Consider the following 26808-nt stretch of genomic DNA (forward strand, 5'->3'; position numbering starts at 1 on the left):
TCACACCTGGCGGCAACTTCAAATACAGGTTTACAGCGTTCGATTAACAGTCTCGTGTGTCTAATGATGTTTGCTGTTTATGCTCCGATTCTTTCAGGTCATGTGCTTTTATTTCGATCTAATGACACATGTACAGTAGGTCTAAATAGTGTTTTAGTTACAAATCGTGGATACTATTTCAACTGCGACAGTGGGATTGTGCCATGTGATACACCATGCCTACAAGTTATGTTAACACATAGTGGGAGTGTACGTTAATTAAAACAATACTTACCGTTTCTCATATTTTTTTACTATGATATTCTTAGAATCTTTAGTTTCCTCGAATATTTAAAATTACAGGTTGGGTAATTCCATTTAGGAGTTAAGTGTATGCTTTTCGCGGGTTTGATTCAATCTTATCACTTTAAACAATGCGCACTGCTAGTTTTAGTTGTTTGAGTGAGATTACAGGTAAGTGAATCATTTTCATATTGCACTACGACATATCCATATAGATGATGTTTCCTCGGTAATATTAGCATTGTCGTTTGTGACAGTCGTCTGCTATACTATAGTGGAAGGTAATACTGCAATTCGGTGAAAGATAAAAACTCGGCGAATGCATAACTTGATTTCATTAAAGATGAGACATTAGCTCGTGTTTTATTTAACAAAATTTAGGCCTATACTCATGTATTTCACAATCAGCTAAAAAAAAAACATATTTTACTTTGTTGTTCTGTTTTTCTTATTTGTATTGCAATGATTTACCAATTGATATAAATATCGTAGCCTTTAAATAAACGTTTACCTGTTCCAAATATTAGTAAATAATTATAAAATTTAGATATTATTTTTTCTTGAAATCTATACCTTTTACATTGCTTCGTGTAAGATTAATACAAATCTACGTCATCAGAATATTCCATCTATCTTTTTACCGCTAAATTATACAATTTCTGCATAATGATATGAACAATTAAGAGCTTTCATACCCTCAAGACTTGATGGGATTAAATCAGTTTCTTACTATTACAAGTCTTGACATTATTTATAAACAACCTGATGATCTTTCATTTTACATGTCCATTTTTTCTGACACGAATGACGTCACGTGCATTGAACTAATGGATCCTGGTAAACATCTTTAATAAGTGGCATGCATATACTAATTGTAATACAGTTGGTTGTAAAATATGGAAATGCAGACATTTCACACGACGTGCAATCGTTACCACCGGTGTGTTGTCTTTCTCGCCGCCCTGAATATTATCAAAATTCAAACGCCATATTCTTGGTTCCTATAACTCCTTGGACGCGACGCAAGTGAGTTTACAAACCGAGCGACAGTTCGAATAATCCGTCACGTCATGGTTGGTCAAATTAATGTGGTGTATTTGTACGCCACTGCGCTGCGCGTCCAAAAAAGAGGTAATGGCCCGGTCAAACCTTGACGATTTAGGCAACGTATCCTTGACGTATGAAAATTAATAGGCATACACTGGCGTACGTCGAGTACGCTAAACATTCGTACCGTATACGTTAAGAGCACGCTAGCATACGTCAATACGCCAAGTAGGCCTACGCCAAGGAATGTTGTGCATGCACATGTAACAAATAGAAAATGCCAGCGTATGCCAGCGTTTTAGAGAAGCTTTAAAACGTTGGGGATTCGCTGTCTAAATCGTCAAGGTGTGACAGGGCCTTAACTAAAGCTTCACGTGTCACTTGCGATGACTAGTTTGTACTCGGCTATTTTAACAAATGTCTACGCCCAAGTTGAAAGGTGGGCTTTCTTGACACGGAATTTAACTGATCTAAATTAGGTGCTCCGATATAACGTAACTGACATAAACTTACTCAAACGCGTACGAAATAACCGCAGTTCAGTAGAGTTGTGCTGATTTTCTTGATGATGATATTTTGTAGGAGGGCTGCCGCTTTATATCTATTTGTTACAATTTGTTTTTCTTATTGTTTTTTCTAACGAACCTTTTTGTTAGAATTTGGTTAAGTTAATAAAGGGTACATGCAGTGATTTGATTTCGATAAACGCCTTAATAACAGTACAATTGGTGTTTCGAATTAAGATCAGACTCTTTTCTTAGACCGGCGTATTGCACATGCGTACAGTTTATGTTCGCTTCCCGTTGAATTGTTTAATTATCAACTCGTCACGTTACTACATGTTATATATACAAATTGAAAAATCGATTATGACAGAAACTTTTTATATTGATGAAATATTTTCTACAAATTTATAATATCTAGAATATTTTTTTGATTATCTATGTCTGCCGAACTAAATTTAATCAAGGAAGAAATCCGATGCAATATGAATGACGTCTGCTTGGCTTAAAATATAGAATGGTACTAATAAAACTTAAACAGAACTGCGTTACATTGATATTTGATACTATGCCTTAAGCTGTGTATTTGTAAGGATTCAACGTATCTATATTTAATATCATTACTATATTGTAATATAATTTTTAAGGATTTTTATGCGTTTCAGTTTATGTGTAAGTATTTTATAGCACTCTGTTTTGTAATAAACTAACAAGATTGTATTTTCTAAAAATAGTTAAGTAGATATGAATTCCCATAAGATGTTTAAAACACGATGCATAAAGATGCATAACAAGTGAGGTAGCAATGTTTTAACATGTTATTGCAACCTAACCTATTAAAGATATATTGTCCCCCGAAAAAAGTATGTTTTTATTTATTTTTTTTTAATATGCCATTTAATATAAAATAATAATTTTCCTGAAAAAATGTAATTAGAACAAAAAATACCTAAATTGTCAGACAATGGTCTTTTGTTAAAATTAACCGTCTTTTTATAAGTGAAATAATTATTTTTCTACAGAAGTGAATAACTTTATTAAAACTGCAAAATGACTTATTCAAAATCTGATTTTATTAATCTTTATTTTTCATCTTTTTGGGGGAAAATACATCTTTAAAGCTCAGGTACAGGCATACATTTTAAATATAATATCTGGTAAATTGTACATAAATCAAATATTTGTAACAGAAATCAAGACGAAAAAACATGAATTTCCCCTAATATGGTCAAATACAAAATTTGGTAAAGTTCTGCCAAAAAAACTAGGAAGACCTTTTTTTCAGTAGTTAGGTAGTTAACATAATGTAATAACATGTCTGGTGACTCCCTAGAAGGTGAAAAAAGATAGTGGATTTACGGTGGATAATTTTTGCTATAGCATGAAAATAAAATTCTGAAGTTGAATAAAAATACCAGAAATGTAAAATTCAAGTTATATTACCTATATTTAGTCATCTGATAACATTTTTTACCACACCATTTATTTTTCATAGCTTTTTTAAATGCCTCTCTATTTTCAAAATTTGTGTACAAAAGAATAGAGATTTTACTGTGTAATTTGAACTATCCACTGATAAGATAGTGCTAATTTTCAAAAAGCTTGTGTAACACAAATAAAATCCCAAAAATTATGAAACATAGGGGAAACTATAGATCGACAATTATTGGAATGTATGATCAATAGAAATTTTTTGCCCGCACCTGGCCTTTAAAGTAATGTGACATTATACTGAAGAGGGCGCAATTAGTGTCGTAATTTACTTCCGCTTCGCATCCATAACAGCCGCCAACGAAATCAACCGTCACAATTTTAAAATCCAATTTTAACCATTTAATTCCTATTAATAATCAACTTAACCTAATAATTGAAAAACAACTCAACAACTTTCGCGCACAACAAAAACCGAATTGGCCTTAAACGATTAATATCCTCCCCAATTTTGTAATAATTTATACAAAATAGACGGAAATAAACCATAAATCAATACATCTACGATTTGTTTAGAGTCAGTTAATACATCTTCCTAATTGCAGAAGTAAATTGTTTAAGTTAATCCAATCGATTAATCATCAATCATTCGATTATCCTGCTTTAATTATCAATCAGAATTTTTAACTTTTATACATTCATAATTTTTAACTTTTATACAATCAGGAATTTTTAACTTTTATATAATCAGAATTTCTAACTTTTACACAATCAGATTGTTCAGATAGCAATTGCATTTTTATAACACTTTTGTTAACATTTTATTATACCATATTTTTCTATGTATTTTTCTAAATTTGTTAAATGTCGGTTTTATTGTATCGTTCAAGTTGACAGGGGCTGGTAAGCCCATCACAAGATGACAGTTTTATACTTTTGCTTTTCCGCTACTCCCCTGTTATACTTATATGTTTGTTTTTTTGCTATGTAGAAAGATTGAAAATAAATAAATAATCAATCAATCGAACGACTGTATCATATAAAAAGTAAAATTTAGTCACTGAATCTAAAATATGTGAGCTGGGTTACTTATGAACAGTCCTATCGTTCTCATAACAAAGCAGCCCAATTCGGAACTCTGTTTAATAGGTTTTTGTGACACCCTATAATTGGTTAGGTTAACTATCTCCTCATCATTAATTATCTAGCTATTGCACCAGCTTTCTGTACACACACGCACTATAGTTAATCGCGATATAACTGAGTTAAACTAAATAGAATTACAACCGGCGTTGCCCGTGTCATTAAAGCTGTGTTCAAACACACTAGAGTTAATCTGAACCGAATCGTATCAGAGTTACAGCCGGCGTGACATACGTGCACGTGTGATCAGTTAACTCTATTATCCCGTTTCATTAAAGTTGTGTTTAAAAATACTAGATTGTGATCGGAGTTAACTTAATCTGATCCGATAGTTCGGCCTATAAGCGACGTAAATGCTCTGTGATCAGTCAACTCCTATATTAAGGGCCTGTCACACATATTCCAGCACGGTTCCGGTCCGTCGAATCGAACGACGCCAATGTTTCGTTTTCCCGACGCTCCATGCGGCTATGCGCCAATCGATATGCGCGTAGCCGCGTAAAAACGAAACATTGACGTTTGATTGGATTTTCTGGCGCCCGAACCGGAATCGTGTCGGAACAGCTGGTGGGAAAGGCCCTTTACCTGAAATGTTTCGATTTCTTAGGTAGGCCTTATAACATCCGGTGCAACAAATAGAGCTATGCAGCTCCGGTGACCTTCCCTGAGCAACAAACCATCATGCATTTTTATACGGTAATATTACCAATTAGTGTTGGTTATAATTATTATTGTTTTATATAATATTTTGATAGATAATGCGGATAAATAATATTACAAATTATATGGATCTAAAAAACCTAAAGAGGATTTACCTTATGTTGCCCATGGCCTACACGTTGTAGCTTAAATATGCCTTTTCTTACATTAGTTTATGAATTTCATTTCCTTTCCTCATTTTGTCATATCCCATTAGATACATTAAAACTAACATTACCACTTTGTCCTCGATCATAAATTCTCTCGATTTGACTAATTTCTTACAATTATATATGTTTTATACTTAGGAGCTGATCGGAAATTCTCGTAAAAAACGATTTTTTCAATCCAAGATATAGTTGGGATCAGCTCAAAAACTCTAGGTAATAATCGGTTTTGAAATGTGTATGATTAAGGTATAATATATTGTTTTTTTTAAACAAAAATATATAAATTGCACTATTATTAATGCTAACAATAAAACGATAAAATACGGTAGTACGTTACGATTCCCACCAACTTTTGTAGCTTTAATAAAGGTATTCACTTTCTGCAAAAATAAATAATGTGAAAGCGTTTGTGTGTTACCTTGATTTACATCGGTATCGGAAAACTCTTTTCAAGGCGTTATATACACCGCGACAAACAGCGTGTGAAAGTACCCCACAATAATAATGGATTGATTATTGAATCGATACATTCAATATGATATAACATAACTTCAGCATATTTACAGCTTGGTCCACTTGGACGTGACGAGTAAAAACTTGAGTTGACCAATGACAAGCGATATAGTCCACTTGTGATTGGTTAAGTTACTTGCGTTACGCTTTGTCTTTGTGTTCAACACAAACTGTTTTATTCTAGTTATTATTAGGTTACAGTTACAAACTACTTACTACCGTACCTTATAAAACTCGACGGAAGTTTAAATATTCTGCTTACAAATGACTAGCGTTTATCTCACAACTGACAAGGCCTGTAGAGAGTTTTTTTAATAAATACAAACAACCCACTTACCGTTTAACGTCACATAATGCTCAAGCAACTTAACTAGCGTCCTTTACCAAAGCCTTCGTTGGTTTTCTGATTTTACCACCTGCGTTCACTCGAATATGAAAATGAGATTAACACTTGTTGCCATACGTTCAATGATGCGTGGTTTTCTAAAAAAGAAATACAAAACTTGTTAAAACTACTGGTCAAACAATGCGAAAACGTATCGACCCTCTCCGCCTGGGCTGACATAAGAAAACAAGAAACTTTTAAGATATGAAACAAAATATATAAGACTCACTAGGACAGCTCCACCATGATTGTGGCTGAGCTCGGAACATTTTGGAAAAATTGAGCCCCTTTCCGAGCCTTTGCCACTGTGTATAGCCTCGAGTGGATATTTAGGCCTAAAACTATATTGATATTTTTAAATAATTAAAATTACGATTGTGGGGTTTAATACGTTGCAGAAATGTATGTGATCAAAACAATTTTAAGACGCGCATATCATACAGTAATAATAACATTTATAGGCCTAAATGCTATATAAAAACTATGAGAATGGAAAAGCCGCTCTAACCCGAAATAATTTCTACAGCCTGGCAATAAATTGAGAAATATGTGTATCTATTATAAATATACATTTGGTTTCTTTCCGTTCACTGAGATGACAGAATATTCATATTCAGTTTATTGCTGTGATCGCAAGCTTTTAAATTCACTGACCTATACTTTATAATGGATTTGACATTTTATTGAATGACAGTCTATCGTTGATGTTTAACGAATAATATATCATAACTTTAACATTAGACAATATCTTATTAAAGATCGTATACCATCTTATACGTTTTACCTAGCCGTCGTTAATAGTCACGTGATCGGATTTTGTTCAATGCAGACTCCATGTCTGCAAATTTGAAAAATTAAAGATATATATTTATAGATTTGTAATTAAGGAAATGTTCCTTAGTTTATAGTTTATAATCTTTGTGAAAGCAGAAGGTTTGTAAGTCCCAACAAGTACATCTTGAGATCGTTAATAACACTTTGAAGTCAAGTGTAAAATGCATGCAATGTATCGACAACAAGACGCTTCTTGATATCAATAATGTAATACTTTCGATGTGTTCTTATTTTCTATTTGCGCTATAAACAAGAATATCTCTCTGCCGGACGAACAGGCCCCCACCAACCAACATAACCCGAATTTACAAAGCTTTATATTATTCTAGTATAAATTATGTTTTGAATTAGGAGAACTACATTCTACGTTAAATGGTTCTCACACTATGACGTAACACAATGACGTAGGGTAAGCACACCCAAAAGTTCAGATAGTCTATTGCTTGTTATTTGATGGTAACAAATCCTAATGGGAACGTAGTTTAAATTGTTCACACTAATAAATATGTCGGAATATGTTGGGTTCATTAAACGACCGTTTTTATTAGAAAAAAAAACATAGAAAACAAAATCATTTGTGTCTCATTTTCGACGCTTATTGTGCAGAGATATACAAAACAAAAACATATTTTAGCGACCTAATTTTGCTCTTGGAAAATAAATACAAGTTTTATAGATTATCCAGTAGGCCTACATAATCCAATTTACAGCATATCAGTGCAAACACAAGGTTCGTCTGAATTAATGTTTCAGGCCTATTTTACACTAACGTGACATTTTTAACAATCTAGTTTTGGCAGTTTTGAAATAGGTCAGTAATGCATTATTGAATAGACTATTGTATTAATACTATTTGAGTTGAATCGCCCAATCAACCATCAGCATGTCACAGTTTCTTAAGTATGTTAAATTTATCTCCTCCAACAGCACTCTGATTGTCATCATTATTTTGTCGTTTTTACCCTAAGATTTTAAATAAGTAATCCATCACTGTAGATTTTAATTAAATCACATTATCACTTACATTTTTATTATATAAAAATATCACCAATTATAATTTAAATACATGCCTAATCAAATGTAACAACAATATGTACACGGTAAGTCATGTGTAATAACACAGACGGTTATTGCTCTTAAAAACCAGGTACTTTGTCCTGCGATGTTTTTGCATATACATCGTCCAATGTTAACGTTATGCACTTTTGTAGCGTTTTTATTACGTAAACCACCAATCTGTTTGAATGATGCATCGCGTATCGTGATTGGTCAAATTAGTTGCAGCGTGCTTACGTAGGCTACGTCCTTGCATTGCGCTTAAGCGGGAACCAATACTTCATATCTATAAATAAGTAACGCATTTTGGCGTTAATTTATGTCCACATACTGTAAACTTTAAACATTTTACCAGTGATTTATATGTTTAATTTAGCAACCATTCAGTTTCCTGTCGGTGGTCAGTTATCTTGTTGTTGGATATAAACATAATATTATGTCGGAATTCGTATAAATCTTGCACTTTTGCAAGTATAAAATAATTATCACTAAAATACGATTACCATTATTAATTGCTCGAAGGAAGATATATACTGTACGTAATTTATACAATTTGAACCGTTCTAATCCATCACTCCCAAGATTTACTGTAGGCGGCTATTACGAATCTTATTATCAGCAGGTGATGGTTTTTGTACGGGGATGTAGGCATCTCGCTTGCGTCCTTACTATTCATAAGTTTCCGCTTCCATTTCCACAATGCCAGCGCCGAACGTCTCCATGGTCGCATTGTTTTGTTCAGAATACATCGTTCATCCTATAGAAAGTCGAAACATTTAAATTATTATTATTATTTTATAATCAATCAAGTTTATCATTTCCAAGAAATCAATAACTATAAATAGATTTAATTTACCATGTTTTTTTTTTAAAGCAATACATATTGAATTCAAATGATTCCAATTTCAACTTTTTTTTATTAACACTTCGTGATATATCACTGTGCTGTTATTACCTTTGACCATTGACGTTAGCTATGAAAGTCGACAAATAATACTTCACAAAAACAACCAACACAATGATTAATAAATCGAATGTACGTTCTAAGGGTTATTTACTAAGTGCATAATATCTCAGAAAATAGGCTGCAATGAAGAAAACATAAAAGCAATAACTTAGTGAACTGTATTTTCCAAGCACGTAAAGGCAATGTTTTCCACAAAGAAGGACAAGTGCAAGCGTGCCGCAGAAGAAAATATAGAGTATATGCCTACCTAACGTGGTATATTAAATAATTCCAAGGCGCAATGGCTATGAGCGCTCACTGGCTAAACCAACTTCCCCCAACGTGCATTATGAGTGCTAAACCAGGGGCCCTGTCCACTGTTTGACGCCACTGAATAAGTTGCCTGTTGGGTAGTTAAAACTGGCCAAATAGTTTAGCCCTATTTACTTGCAGTTTCGGTGCTGGTCTTTTTAGGAAAGTTGGTGGTTCGAATTGACCACCAGGCATCGGGCTGGTTTTCGTTTCAGCTCAATTCTATATACTTTCTAATTTTCTACGCGTTTAATTATTTGATTTGAAATTTATGCAGATTACTTCCTGATATATCTTATACTTAAATTTATTATATTTCATTAGAATTAGAGTTAAGTATACTCTCATTATTTTCGGATATATTTCTGGTAAAATAATTAATTAATTTTATGATACAAATATTATGTATATAATAGTACTGTGAACTGCACAGATGTCACAGTTTCATATTCATTAGCTATTTTATAGGCCTACACTTTTGATTGGGACGCGACGTATGAACAATGATGGTATAGCATGTTTCCTGCTGAATTACCTAAATGCAATCATGTTCAATCATGTTTCATTGAATTTTAATTAACAAGAATGGAAATTGGATCAATCTTTTGATTAATTATTAATTTTAAACATTATGCCACGCAAGTAATTTGACCAATCACGACTGAATAGACCATCCGAACTGTCGCTTGTGATTGTTCAATTCACATACCTAGTTGCGTTGCGTTAGAGTCAATGTTGTTTTACACCCTATTGTGAACCAAGCAATACAGTGCACTTTGCTAATACAGGATAGATTTGGCTATTTCCGTCAAATCCTGTATTGACCCATGGAGAGATAAACTCCTCCAGGATTGTCCAGACTAACCATACTAATCCTACCTTTCCTTTTTAACAAGTAAAGGATTCCCTTGAATTAATTAATTATCTCCAATTCGAGAAAACTGGTTGTACAAAATATTTTCTTAATTGTGTTTGTTAATTTACCGCAAACAAATACAATTAAAAGAATTCATAAAATACACAATACAAGAAGATTTATTTAAATAAAGATAAAGGTTGGAGTGAAAATAAGAACATCATAATATTATTATTCATGAGTGTTTTTCCTGTCATCAGTAATACAAAATTTGTTCGGAAATTAAAAAAAAGAAAGTCAGCACCCCTATTTTTCAAATTGACTAGTCCCGTATTCGTTTTGCCTGGAATTTTGTTAGAACACGTCAGTTGGGCTTAGATGGCAGTCCTAGATCATATGTGTGTATCTACACATTAGATATTAGTTATTCGATGAATATTACCTAGTGACATTGAGAAATATTAAAGACGAAACTGCAATTGAAAAAACATCTTCAGAGATTGCGATGTAATACGTTAATTGACATTTTGAATCTGTAAGTTATACCTTAATATTATTTTTAAAATATAAGAATATATAATATAATTATTATTACACGCGTTTCCGATTAATTAAATATGAAACAACTTTTCCAAGTGTATACGTTAGTAGAATTGCCATCGTCAATCAACTATTTAATTACTTTCGCATTTCTTCCCCATTTCATTTTTCTTCCAAAGTTTACAAATGTGATGTATGTCTGGTCACTCCCAACAATTATTCGAGTTATCAATGCAATGTAAAGTAAGCGCTTTATTGGGTCCCAAATTTGTCCGCTTAAACAAAATTGAAAAGAAGAAGATTGTGATGGGATTCTGTGGAAGACATACTATTTATTTATATTTACCGTTATTTATTTATTTATTTGAGAACGCCTACTCGATTTCCAGTGCTGTATATCCGCATTGCCCATTATCATATAGGACTATTCGGTAATACAGCATCCCATATTTATCACATACGGGTGCCTGTATAACGTAGGAGATACATGTACGACACATGTGACGTTGTATTACCAAAGATTAATATGAAACTGGAGAAATCGAGATACATCACCGAGAATCGGGTGAGACGCCAGACACTCACAACAAATATACAACACAGACCAAAAAAAAACAAAATTCAATTCAATTGTGACCACTTTATCCCAATTCTCTCCTAGCATATCTATAGTAAGTATACACATGCCGTAATTTATGTAGTATCAAAGGCAAAATCATCAAATAAAAAGTACAAAATCACACGTGGAGAACAGATTATTATTATCTCCAAAGATACTCGAAATGCTATGTAAGGCACAAAATACTACACTTTCATTCATTAAAATGTATTTTTCTTAATTTTAGTTTAATATTAATGTTATAAATTTGTAGGTATTTTTCAAAAAATGATTTAAATAAAATAAAATCCTATCAAGTACCGTAAACTAACATACATTTCAGTAACAATAATTAATTGCGATATTATTAGATATCGTTGATTTTTAGGCATAAAAGCAGGCCTTTAATGCTAATGTAATGTTTACATAATGTTTATTAAATTAATTTTACAAAGGTTGATCCAATTTCTATTCAAATTAAAATTCATTGAAAAACATGATTGCATTTAGGTAATGACATTATTCTTATTATTCTGTATTATGAAATTACATTAGGACTTTTCTGGACGAATAATATTTACAACAATCAGTTTTTTTAAATTTTATAACGTTATGTTCAATTTCATGTTTTTGTAATAATAACTCCTATACAGAACTAGAGTATAGTTACGTTCATTATAATATTTTATACTTTTTAACGTAAGCCTAATTATCTGGCAAAAAATTAATGATGTTGAAGTGTAACTGAGTAACTGATTGTTATTGCCAACAAAACAACATAAACATATCATTGACAAAAGCTAATATTCATAAGTGTCCGCTTCCATTTCCACAATGCCAGCGCCGAACATCTCCATGGTCGCATTGTTTTGTTCAGAATACATCGTTCATCATATTAGAAAGTCGAAACATTTATTATTAAAATTATTATTATTATTTTATAATCAATCAAGTTTATCATTTCCAGAGAAGGAATCAATAACAACTATAAATAGGCCTACATTTAATTTATTATGTTTTTTTTAAAAAGCAATACAATATTGAATTCAAATGATTCCAATTTCAACTTTTACAAAGTTTTTTTATTAACACTTAGTGATATATCACTGTGCTGTTATTACCTTTGACCATTGGCGTTAACTATGAAAGTCGACAAATAATACTTCACAAAAACAACCAACACAATGATTAATAAATCGAATGTACGTTCTAAGGGTTATTTACTAAGTGCATAATATTTAGTTATAAGAAACTAATAAAAGCTTAACACCAACTTATAATAAACGCATAAGAAATAGTATAATTAAGAAATATGCTATGTTTTAAAATAACGTATTTTAAAGTGTAGGTAACTTAAGAACCCACTGATTGGTAAACAAACATGTAAATTTCTAATCCCAGACCACACATTCATTTCATTTTATTTTTTCATTTCTTTATTCGACAACAAGCGGTCCAGGGATTGCGACAGCAACAGAGCGCCATAACACATTTGTGTCCGCAATCCCTGTAACATACAACTTAATACAAGTTAAAAATGAATATAAAATATACAGAATATATAAAAAATTTAATTAATTTGTATTACTGTATTACACAATTTAAAATACACCTATACAATTAAAATAAATCTAGCGTTGATCAAGCAGATATTTTTTCAATTTCGACAGGAAATTTTTCAAAGGAAGAGTAACTGCTTGATCTTTGATTATGGAGGGTAGTGATGACCATATAACAGGAAAATTGTTGATAGACGAATATTTTAAAGTATCGGTACGTGCAAAAGGGTGGACAAATGTGAGTAATTCAGGATGGCGTTGATTGATATGGATATTGTTATTTACAGTACTACAAAAAGTTACATTATAAAAACAACGAAATATAAAGAAAATTAAAATCATTAAACGTCTATCACGTAAGGATAACCAACCCAAAGTTATTAAACGTTCGTCGTATGATATAGGTCCGCAGTGGGGTCCCAGAATACGTCTAGAGGCCCGTCGTTGAACCTGTTCGAGGCGTTTTATGTGTCCTCCATTTCTGGGGCCCCACGCCGGCAAACCATACTCTAGAATAGGTAGCACCAAAGTTTTGTACAGACACGAAATCGCGTCTGGAGAACAATTTCCAGCTACAGAAAAAATAAAGTCTAACATTCGATTAGCTTTAGATATTAGATTATCGATTTGAACATTCCAATTCAGTTTAGAATCGATATGTACTCCTAAATGTTTATGGCTATCAACCATAATTCATTATTTCAGGTGATATAAGAAAAATCAAACGTAAACAATCCGTAAAGTACCAATAGTTAAACGCGTCACTATCGAAATTTGCGTCGCATTGAGACCTTACAGATGCCGCCGTGGCATTATTTGATTTTGTTCTTCTACAAAGTTTAATGTTTCGACACAGCATTTTTTCATCGTATCAGCGGTCATTCTAATTAGCGATCCATTACACGGTTGCTAATGGTTTTGTTTACAGGCTTTAGTACAGTAACTAAAGTCTCGCTAACGGTTTTATAATGTTTCTAATTGAATTCAAGTCAAAGGATCGCTGTGGTTGTTTAATGTCTTGTAAGCTTCTTGAAACCAATGTTAAAAACATCACGAATATGAATTCAAAAGTAAACAAGACGAGAACAAACAAAAAACCCAATTCAAACATACTGTATTCTTTATTTTCTCAACTGCATTGCTTGTTTTTGCAAACGAGAGGGCAATCCACTAAATTTGGTTTCACAAAGCTTTGTTTTCACTACAACGCACAGTAAGGACGTCGTAGCAAAATTGAATTTACCAATCACAAGTGAGAGTTCAATTAATCTATCGCTTTTGATTGGTCAACTCGTTTGCGTGCGTACTTCCTTGCGTTGTGTCCTATTGGGAATCAAGCTTTAATCTTCAGAACTGAATCCCATGTTTAATAATAATAGCATACAAAATTATAAATAAATAATGCGATAATGTGGTGAGTTATGCAACGTTGATTAATATGATAGTGAAGTCCAACTTGTACAAAACATATACAGTGAAAACTGTACATGCTAATCACGTCAACTTAAATCATTGTTTCCATGTGATGCAACAATCATCTTGAGAGACTTGTGTTTTAACGACTTTTTTAAAACTACATTAAAATTTTTTTTTAGTTCAGAAACAATAGACTTTAGACAGTTAGCTATACCTTTCCATATAGTCTCTATAGCCTATTAAGCATGTTTGTAACGTTTAACAGGCCTATCACACTTACATTATTGTGCAAGTGCGATTTGCGTAAGTTCATTTATTTACCCCATTTATTTATGTTTTTGTTTATTTGTATTCACTTATTATTTTAGGTCACCAACTTGATCGAATTCCGCTTGTTTGGTCTTTCATTCGTTAACTTTAACAGCAGCGCGAGGGCAGTGCAAAACTCCGAGACAAAAAGGAAGCACACAAATCTTAACTGGATGGACACCGGTGGGATGGAATATGTCATCATTGAATGACAGAAACGATTATGAATATAAAAAAATTAGGCAGCAACATCATCATATTTACATAACAAATCAAGACACAGTATTTGTATTATAAGCTAAATTGGGCCGCCCAACAACATATAATTAGATAATCGTGTAATATAATAAAGATACCATACAGTTTGTTAATTCCACCCGGGGTACATAAATGTATATAAAATTACTGAAAATCACATCAAACTTAAAAGGTATAAACTTAATTAATAAGAAGGTAAATAAAAAGCACATTACAGATAAAGCTGAGGGCACACGCCAAAACCCCGACTGAAAGTAAGTGTTACCACCCAGATGCAATTTTTTTGTAGCAGTAAGGCGCCATGCTCAACATACAAAAAATCAGGACACACATTCGTATCACGGAGGAAGGAGCCATATGCTCGACATCCTGAAGAAAGTCAAAGCGTGAATGATTGAACCCGAATATAACTTTTGACTGCACAGATGTTTCATCCTGCCAATGAAAAATGTTGTTTTGTGTTCGATAAATAAATGTGAATGAAATAATATACTTGTATGTTTTTGTATTATTAGGCCATAGAATTCACATCTGAGATGGTTGCGGTGACAGAGGAAACATTTTTTGTGACTGTTGATACCATTGATACCAATGTAAGCTACAACAACAACAACGAACCGTTAGAAGCTATGAACTGGGATCGCTTTTTGTGTATTTTCAGTCATTTTAGCTTCAATGATACAGGTAGGTAGGTAAGCACAGTGACGTTTAAAAGGCCAATTATCATCAACACGTATGGGGTAAAACATGCTATCTTCCGACCAATGTGTTATTGGTAAACCACTACGCATTCGTTTTCCTCCCAATATGTTACGACACGTTGTCATACACCTTGTTGTAGCTATGTAGGCCTACATGCCTACGGCATACAATTATGATTCTCATGTTCGTTACCGTGAATCTCGTTTTCCCGTTACTGAATAAGCTAGACCACTTCACAGGACAGAAAGACGGTACCGTGTACACGCAACAATCCAGTATAGGTTCTAGACTGTGTTTCAACATACTAGTAAAAATATGACTATGGCACATATGGCGTTTCATAGTATAACTCTTGAGCACGCACAGTTGCCAGACAAAATCGAAACTGACTGAACGTGAACTAACATACGATATAGATATTAATGTACCATGAACCTAATTCATAGGTCCATCAATATCTAAAAAATGCATTAATTTAGCTTGACATCCAAATGATGGATTATACGAACTTTCGCTTGTCTTTGGTCATTTTACTTGCGTTGCGCGTTTGTCTTTGCCTTTCGTCATAATAATTGTGAACCAAGCTTTATGATCCGCTGAATTGCAGAATACGGTTATTATTAATATATGTATCTCTTCGGAGATCCCGCTTCGTGAATAAAAATACTGAAAGATGAGGGCGTATCAATTTGATCTCTGTTGCGCGTGCGTACAACTGAGGACTAGTGCTGTTCCGCCGTACCACGCCGATAATTTTAAAGAGTTGCTATCCAATCGAGTTTGAACAATACCATGAAAGCCCCAGTGGTCCAATGGTTATGGAAACTGCATATCAAGCAGACGGTCCGAGTTCGAGTCTCGGTTGGGGCGACTTTTTCTCATTCTCACAGATTTCCTCATCGTTCCAAATTAATTAATTAAATTTCAGTATATCACCGGGCGGTTTAGAATTAATGTTCGTTGCCTACTGTGTTTATATTGTTATATAATCAACTGGATTATATAGTTTTTCTATTCCTCTTTCTATTAACCATGCATTTGGCAAGCCGATGCATTCATTCCTCACTTGATTTGACATAAATTAATGATTCGAAAAACAATGTATCGCTATAACGAGACAGCATGCTTAATGTGGAACAATATATTGTAAAGTAATATTGCATTAAAGACAATCTTTTTGAAAAGTGATCTTAGATGAGGAATTAAAGTCCATGGTGTACAATTACAATCCTCCGACTTTCATATATTTGTGAACCATTCTTTCTGCGTTAAGTTAAAAAATATATAATCGAATAATTACAATACGGAGTTGTATCTAGATGACTGTCAATAGACGGTTAAGATATACCTAGAGACAGCCACAGAATCTGGTGGTGAATGATTTTTCTAAAACTGCAACAAGCATTCTTTGTTTGTTACTAACAGTTGGTAGACAGATTATCCGTTGTTGGAATCTTTTCTACATCGTACCACAACGTGTAAGCCTAAAGTTTACTGACTATAACATTATAGGCAGAGGTTGTATCCTCCATGGGTTTGACGACACAGTAGGTACTGTTACGTACACTATTTCTTGTCGAATGACTAAATCAATCGTGACTGATGAATGTGTGTGAATGTTATGCCTAATTTCAGTACAATCAAAATCAAAGTGTTTTTAAATTGTTCCGCGTTGTAATGTATATTTTGTATAGGGTATGCGTCAATTATTTTAAATGTCCTGAAAAAAGCTGTACCGTGTTTTTATACGTTTAAATTGAAAACTGAACAATGTCCTCATTCGGAATCTAAGCACGTCGGCTTTGTGCCGACAACTGAATGAGTTACACGATTAAGTCCTAACTGTTTTATGTATAAAATGAATTTACACAGCACGCATTATATTAAAATCAAATCAGAAAACATAACCAGTATGCCCATAAATTATAATAATACTCTAAAATAAGCTCAGTTTAAAAGATAAAAACAGTTCACTTTCTAGATAAGCTGTATTTTAAGTCTGAATATTGACATTTTATTAGATCATCAGCAATAATTTCTAATACTATGCAATATTAAAAGGGGAAAAATTTTTCATGAGTTTAAAAATGGACTGTTCTATTTAATAAGCAAAGGCGAGTTGGATGGGATAAAATAACGCGCGGCGGAGAACGCAAGAACTAACCGTCAACTTAAATGTGTTTACAGTAGGACAAAATCGCAAAGACGTATGTCAATGCAACTTTTGACCAATCACTAAACGAACTATGATAGTTGATACCTGCTCGTTGAAACGGATATCTTGGCGTTGCGTCCAAGCGGAAACTTCGCTTTACGTTTGTTGCACAGCCGATTCTCGGTACTGTATCTATTTCCGAAGTATCATAATAAATATTTGGTATTACCAAGTATTTCTATGATACTTAAGACATAGTTAGTATGTCGAGATTCATCACTGGCAATCACTTATAGCAGCTAATTAATAAAAAACTACACTTTAGAAGAAAAAAAAATTACCGTATTTATTTAAATAAACGAGGGTGGTGTTTATTCGGGGAAGGAGTTTACTTTATTTGGGTATACTAATTATGGTAACATGTAGGCTATAATCAAATCATCATATGAAAAATACAACATAATTAATATCGTGAAATGATAAAATACAGTCAAAATTGTATCAAAATGCTTGGTAACACGTCAATCAATGAATTATACTACAAAAATGGTGTTATAAAATACGGTGTATATGCATGTGGCGGGACGTTTATTCGAGGAAATAAATAAAGACCCCGGGGCATTTATTCGAAGGGGTGGGGTTATTCAGAATGATGATATATGGGTGGAGGCATTTATTTGAGGAAGGCGTTAATTCAAAGCGGGGCCTTTATTCGAATACATGATGTATCTTTGTTTCTGTAGGACTAGATCTATATTGTGGAGCTGACTGGGATGACGTCAGGTGCTGGCCTCCAACAAAAGCTGGACATGTAGCTAATGAAAGTTGTCCTTTCTGGGAAAAGCACAATTCAACCGCTGGTAAGTACAACTGAAACACCCGACTCTGACTCTGTCTGCACTATCAGACTTTCTGACAAAATGTAATGTGATGTGCCCATGGACATGATGGAATCTACTTACATATATATTCAGTCTGTCTGTTAGATTAATAATACAAATCTATTTTTCATGTGTACAGTAATACCATAATATGAACAATATGTTTCCAATATGTGTACGCGTATGGCTAGCCGGCCGCGACGTCTCAGGCAGAAATCATGAATAATGCATGAGATGGATTGTTGTCTTATATTAAATACACAATAACAAACCATCCTGCCATAAACAGACAAACATGGAAACAAATTGTGGAAAGCGTAATGTCGGAAGTTGAAAACGTTAAGAAGAAGAAGAAGAAGAAGAAGAAGAGATTAAATATTTAAAAGTTCCAAGTACTCTGCAACAAAATGTGTACATTTTTCTAGAGGAATGAGCTATTTAAAGTTCGGGGTTTAGTTTCTATTTCATTTCAAAGTATAGCTCATTCAAATTTGTCCTTTATATTTTTTAAGCTCTGTCAAACTTCATGTGACAACAAAATGTGATGTGCCCATATATTGACATGATGATGTCATATCACTACTATATTTAGGCATATTACCACCATATTTAGGCATAATACACTTTTTTTTGTCAAACTAGTTTTGACAAGTGTTTTAGACAGAGGTTTTAGGTTAACCGTTTCCTATTGTTGAACTATTTTCAATCCTGCTAATCATTTGCCTTATTTACCTGTTAATCACGCATGTAAAAATGTCATTATCAACATTTTTACAACTCACGTATGAGTTGTGAAAATGTTGATAACAATACTTCATGAAAAACAGAGCAATACATACATTGATTAATATATACACTGATAGGTAATGACAATCGTTATTTCTTATCACCCGCATTAACCCATAATTGCTCAATTATCTGTGCAAGTGTACTGTATTTTATATGGTATACATTAAAGTCATAAACATCGAGTTATCGAATGATTATGCTAAGCGATCCATTTGCCTGTTTATCATAATAATATGTAAAATAGATTTTACATTTCAGAATATTTAAGTCTATCCTTGCTTCTTTACATATATTCTCATTCGAAAGACGAGAATCAGTAAACATATCGTATATAGATACAGTATTTTAAGTTGCTGTCAGCGTTACATTCGTCACTTACGCGCAACTTGTAATTAACACACACCGGATAAGTTACACGCAGGTGTGTTTAAATAACTTTGCAATTGCGTCAGCGTGTTCTTCTTTAGTTACTGTAAATGATAGTGTAGCCTAGTTGATTTCCATTTAAAAACTTCCCACGGGCAGTGGAAACGAACAATATTTCATCATACACTCATTAATAATTCATCAACGGTATTTTGCATATTTAGATATTGTACGTGCGTACCGGATATGTAAGGAAGATGGTATGTGGGAGAATTTTTCGGATTATAACCATTGTCTGAATTATTCGATAGCTGCGCCAACATTTCCAGTGGTAAGAAATATTGTTTATAAAGGCCATAATAAAATAATGTATTTACAATATGAATTATTAATGCATTCTATTTTTCCGTTTGTGCAGTTTTCATTTATTTCTGTTTCATATTACGTAACATATTGTAACGAGTGATTGACACATCCTAATAGTATATTTGGCTACCACATCTCTTTGATGCGAACACACATAATATTTCATATAGTAATACGTTTATAAAATGACCTCCACAAACCGCTCGAGCGCGCTACCCGAACGAAGTCCTTCTAGAGTAATATTGTAAAACATTCTTATTTTTGCGCAATTATTGAACGAAATTTACTCTTAATTCTGAAAAACACTTAATAATTTGTCCGTTTTGTCACGTTTAGAGTGTTTTATACGTGTAAAACTAATGTTCATCGGATCAATTTTTAATACGGTTAACATGTGTGTTGTGTTCTTTTTGTCACACTCAGACAATTTTAGACAGACATTTAAGAAACATTAGGCATAGAATACAGTATATGTTTTATCCACAAATAATGTTATGATAAATCAATTTTCGTCACATAAGTGTACAGATTGCTTCGGTATCGTACACAGTTTATATACATTCACAGTTTATATACATTCACGTGCATTTAAAACAAAAACAAATCAAATTACTCTAGATTACGAATATGCAAATGTTTGCGCAAAGTATATGCCTAAACCGCGCCGCGTAATTGTAATTAGCGACACCTCATTTCCACGACACGTCTGTCGACTACGCAGCTGTCGAGTCGAAAGGTCTTTGTGCACATACACGGAAACCAATTATTATGCGCAGAATGACTGACGCATTTGCGTACGGTACCGTAGTAAATGAAATATTACTATTTATAGGGTAAACATTTGTAACAGTAATGGTAAATCTGAAATTAGAACATCGTCCTTCAAATAAGACGTGGTGTTTACGCTGTACACCATCTTGAATCTTCTTACTCATCATTGGTCTACAGTATTATTATATTGAGTGGGAAAAATTATCTAAAATGATCTAACACTAGTGAATTCTGACGTTTTATTATCTGCTGTTAATCTTCCAAGTAGAATTGATATTTATTACGATGCCTTATAATGGATACAAAATACTTATTCAACGCCGGGGGATCTATAGCATTTATTATCCATGTATATTTTTTAGGTATTATTCAGTTTTATTGTAAAACGACGTCAATTTATCATACATTTTATCACGTGATCCGTTTAGTATTCATCTTCGAGAAAAGAAACATTCTTTTTATATGTAAAACTATGACGTCATGTATTTTATACCGATGAACTACATGGCTTACTAGTATGACAATATAATATTGTTGTCTGAACTACGAGTAGTTTTTTTAACAATAAAGTAATCATCCACACTCTACAAGATAAACCGATTACATACGATGAATTATTACCATATATATCGGTATAAGTATGCAGAGCTTAGTTAAAATAGAGAAACAATAAATAACGCCGAAATCGATATGATGAAGAAAAACAATGTGTGACGCGCGCGTGCAAATATCGATAAATCATGTTATTTTTTTGTACGCGGGCGTAAATTCTCTGCGCGTTTTAGTGACGTCATTACAACCATGCTATTTTAAAATAAGAACATTTCCAGTTATCATAAACAATAAAAAAATCTTTGAAAAAAAAATGCTTGTTTTTAAATGTCATATTATTTGTTTCGTTAAAATAACATGCTAGGTAACAACATCTGTCAGGTAAAATGTCAAAAAGACAAAATGTAATTATTATTTTTCAGTCTTAATAGAAACATGTTTATCATACGTGCCACGCACGTCGCGGATTCTAAGCCGTTTAATGATGATTTAGATTGCTGGTTAAACACATTATAAGGTGTTTTGTATGTTAGAGTATGTTTTACTGAGATGCGTTTTGGCTAACGTTTACCCTGAATAATGATGCACGAATGTAATAAATATAGCATCTACAGTGGTACATTCGTTAGCCCCAGGTAATCGACTATTGATTATTCTGCACTTGAACTTTAATGCATGTCTAAACGTTGCTTTATACAGGCTAAAGTAGACCAATAATTTAGTTGAAAATAAAACGCTAAAGAAAATGAACCATAACCGTTTCTTTAATGAAGAAATTATTTAATTTAGATTTGACACATAATTAGTCAAAATGTTCAAGGGTTTATGTAGCAGTACGTACTGTACATAATGAGCTATCATCAACCAAATGGTGTGGCATTTTAAACATTACAGTATAAGATAATTGCATTATATATCAGTCCTCGAAATTCATTCTAAACATATGTGACTTGATTATCCTGTTTGATAATCTTTTAAACAAAGCAGCATACAGATATTCTGTACCGTTAAGGAACTGTTTGTCCAGTACCCATGTATATAGACACCCAACGTCACACCAACAATTTTTGTTTGGGGAAAACTACGGCGACACATTGTGATACTATTTCGCACTAAAGACGCCGGTAATGACTGGGTAAATCGCTATACCGGGAATCCGAATACCAATTTACTCCTGTTAAAATGCGTATGCTATATTTCTAGAGATTGAAACCACTAGATACTGAACGTTTTTGAAACACGAACAAGCACGTTCGTTGTAATGCAACACAATATTCACTAATGCATTTTCTTATCGCAGAACACTTCTTTAACGATGCACTTATCTAACCATTTTAGCTATTTGATATTCATAAAATAATTCAAACACGAATCAAATAACCTTATTGCATTTACGTAATAATGGGTTACGACACGCTCTGTGGTACTTTACATAGTCATCACTCAGAGGTAACGTAGAAAAGCCTTGTGTGTTTCTATTGTTGGTTGTTACGCGTGTAAGTATAACCGAAATGTAAACCGACAAATTATCCGGTAAAATTCGAAATATGGAAACGGGGGTTTGATTCCGCTCGAGTTCGATATTGCTAAAATCAGATAAACTATATAATGTATGTGATAATTTGAACAGAAGGAAAAATTATGCTGCGTTGTGTAATTGAACACTTGGTGTTTTCCTCCATGGTGTTACGGTAATGAATGATCATGCACCCTTGATTGAACACTGCACACCACCCTCAACATTCAGATCAATGCGTTTAAAAAGTATTTAATTGTTCGGTTTCTGTGTGCATGCGTTAACATTCCTTCGTAGCTGATACGGACGAATTACGACCGGTATTTCTCATCTAACGACGATTTCGAGAACAACAACTAAATGTATTTAGCTCTGTATCGTACACAGCATTTTGTAAATGGAACGGAACAATTGTTTTTCAACAATCATTAATTATTCAATAAGCAATCATAGCTTACAATGGCAATTGCGCATGAAACAAACAGTATACATAAACTTAATTGTCAGAACTCCTACTGATATTACCATCATGATGGTTTATTTAGTTTCAGTCATACTTTTCATACACAAAACTCGAAGCGCCAACCACATACATATTCATCTTTACAAAACTAGTTCTTTTAAACATAATATTCAGTCTTAATCAATTTAGTGTTCTGTTTTCAGATCTGTCCCTTTTTCTTAAACTAATGCATTTATCAAAGAAAACATTAACTATTACAATTCCTTTTTCATGCTTCAGAGTTACCAACCTGCTCGTATTCTGTCAATAATATATATGTCGTTCTGCTGTATATCTCTGTTCCTGCTCCTCATTTCGCTTTTCATCTTTTACTATTTCAAGTAAGTATTTACGAATTTAACATAATTTAAAATATAAAAAAATGTGATTCGACAAAATCAGTTTTACGTAATAATAACACATTGAGTTATAACTATTTAAAAAAAAGCATTAATTTACATAAATTGCAACATACGTAGACTAGACTTTCACTTTTCAACATGCTTCTTTCTTGAGAATTACGTCATTATCAGTGCAATCAACTCACTCCCATTTCCATGTGAATTAGCACAATGGCGTAACCCCTTACTAGGCTTTTTAAAGTGCACAAAATCATTCTGTGTACAAGTGGTTTATAGTCTTAATCCGATACATTGTAGCTACCACTAGAATCATAATTACTAAATTACTAATATTATTATGGTGATACGGTTCCACCGTTTTAAAACCGATTTTAACCGCTCGGCCACTCACTTAGTATTATGTTTTAAAGATTTTTCTCAGATACTGGATTGGATTCGGGGCTTGGTTTTAATCTAGCTTTAAACTGGAAGATTCATTTCAATCCGGCAGGAGATCGATTTCCATTAATTGCCGTGACGCTGTAGATCATTCAATTTTCTATTTATAATTGGCGACGGATATTCGGAAATATCATTTTGATTGGTCAAATTACTTGCGTTGCGCGATATTTCCGTTGCGTCATCGGGAGTGGAAACCAATCCTAAGATTCTGCATGTTAAATTTCAAACCAAATCCTTCTTGAGTTTATAAATAATTGTTTATTTTCTTTATCTTAATCATTATGATTGACGCTTCAGAACTTCATAGTACTATTGGGGCCAGCGATCGCTCGCTCGTACACACATTATGTCATTCCTAACTGCTGCAGTTCACACAGCCGACCTGGTTGTTTTTCGCAAAATCGGTGATGTCGACGAGTGCGATTACATTACATTTAAATATACAATAGTATACTGCTTTGTATCTGGCATAAATACAGTTAATGTAAACATTATATACTCTAAGGTTTAGTTTTACTTACTGTACCACAATCTCATCTCAGCCCCCGTTAACACGTCCATCAACGAAGACAAACTATCTGTTTAAAACATCTATATTCCGGAAATGTTGCGACCACACATGCCAACTACCATAACTAACAATACAGCCTACCCCATACACTTGCGCAAACTCATTTGAATAACAACACACGGCATACCAAACCGTGTCATACAACTACGATGACATATAAATTCTCTTCTAAACACGTAAAGAAGAGAATTATCAATTCCTATTGGCATTTCGGTTTCATTGTAAATTGTAGATCTGCTGCACAGAATATTATTTCATGCAACAAAAATGCGTCAACCGTGAAAGTAATTTGCATACAAGTGTACTATTTACAGCAAAACCAATAAATGACAATCACGATCTCACACTTGTTATGGTGTTGCTATCCTCCTCATAACATCAGTACCCTCATAACCACGTAATACTACTAACGCTATCTATCACCTTCGTCATTCAAATTGTAGGCATTGTTTTTGTTTAATTTCTACATCTACCTCCAGAAAAAAGTATTAACCCGTCATTATCATACCTAGTTTTATAGAATAATTTTATCAAACAAAATTATCGACATCATTAGCATAATCCTCATTATCATGTCCATCTGTACTCGTTTATCACACTCCTCACCATTATTAAAGCCAGTCACTATAATTTATCTTCATCATTTCGGTCAGTCTATGTGCAGAATCTCGTGGGATCAGACGAGCTTCTGTAAAGCCCCGATTTGATTATTTTTTTATTATCATTATGTAATAAAACAATCATAATGTATATACTCCTGAAACCATAAGCAATGCTTGATTTGTATAGTTTGAGTAGCAATCATTACACATAAGTAATCGGACATAATACAAATAAAGTCAATTACTAAGCAACATATATCCTTTATTCCAACGTAGACGATAACGATAATTACACGATTAGAAGGAGACGGAGCTATTTTTACACAATATTCTTTGCAGATAGAACTTCCAATTTGTTTGAACCGATTTTAAGTCCTTAAATCACATTGCATCGTTTGCGATATAATAATTCCACTGTGGATATATAGATAATAATGAAAGATACATTTCTCATTTTTGTATTTTTCTATTACAAATATTTTATCATCTTAAGTATTTGTGATATATTGTTGACTACATAATATACACACAGAGCATATACATTTCTCTTATGCTTGAGAAAAATTACTTTGAATATTGAAAGATGTTTCTTTTGTTCTTTCTATCTATAGACCGCTTAATTAAACAATGGATAATAACAATAAATACATAAGCTAGTATGCTATGATATTCTTTTGAAAATGTAATAATAATGCTATCAATACCTCGTACCCAGATGCTCGTTAATACCTAATATCATCTGATGGTATCGCATAACGGACTTTCTGCATTAATGCGTTATATAAAAAGTAATAACCATATTCAGTTATAAAAAATGACATTATACTATGTGTCGTTAGTCGTCGGATGTACCTTAAACAAAAATGACAACGAATGAAAAAGCACAAACTATGATTACAATAAATTAACATGAAGGTTCCTTATAATTATAGAGGCAAGTGAATTAGCCCACGGTACCAATTAAGTGCAAGAATCGAAGTTAAACGACAATCAGCAGTCCGGTCGAACTAGTCACTAGAAATATCATAAACAACAATCCCCGAACTAAAATTATCTAGGCTACTAGTCTTAAACCTGTAGTTGTTATCTGACAAACCGAGTTACGGAAAAACACAATCTAACCGATCGATCGATAATATTGAGCTACCGCATCGGGACGGTAGATGTTGTTGCGATGCGAAGGAACCGAGCCTTTAATTACCGTTATGACGCAACTCTGACACGTAAACGCAAGTGTAAGAAATTCGACCAATCACAATGATCACAGAATTATCCGAACTGTCGCTTGCCATTGGTCAACTCGCTTGCGTTGTGCTTTCGTTGCGTCCACGTTGCAGTCAAGCTTTAAATATGCGTGCTATTAACTCCATAGGCG

General features: G+C 33.2%; 1 protein-coding gene across 6 annotated transcripts in view; it reads left to right on the forward strand.

The window, feature by feature from the left end:
• Positions 1 to 26808, forward strand: part of LOC140057360 (calcitonin receptor-like) — a 62663-nt gene that overhangs the window by 23079 nt on the left and 12776 nt on the right. For 4 of the 6 annotated variants that reach the window (XM_072103000.1, XM_072103034.1, XM_072103024.1 and 1 more), the window contains exons 2-5: positions 15373 to 15541; positions 18458 to 18574; positions 19975 to 20081; positions 23698 to 23798. In XM_072103000.1, coding sequence (XP_071959101.1) covers positions 15373 to 15541; positions 18458 to 18574; positions 19975 to 20081; positions 23698 to 23798 — 494 coding nt within the window. Of the gene's footprint in view, positions 1 to 5420; positions 5489 to 10558; positions 10713 to 15372; positions 15542 to 18457; positions 18575 to 19974; positions 20082 to 23697; positions 23799 to 26808 lie in introns of those variants that run through there. The other 2 variants (XM_072103016.1, XM_072103001.1) reach the window with 2 other exon arrangements.

Source organism: Antedon mediterranea, chromosome 1 (genome assembly GCF_964355755.1).
Source record: "Antedon mediterranea chromosome 1, ecAntMedi1.1, whole genome shotgun sequence".
In the NCBI taxonomy this organism is placed as follows: Eukaryota; Metazoa; Echinodermata; class Crinoidea; order Comatulida; family Antedonidae; genus Antedon; species Antedon mediterranea.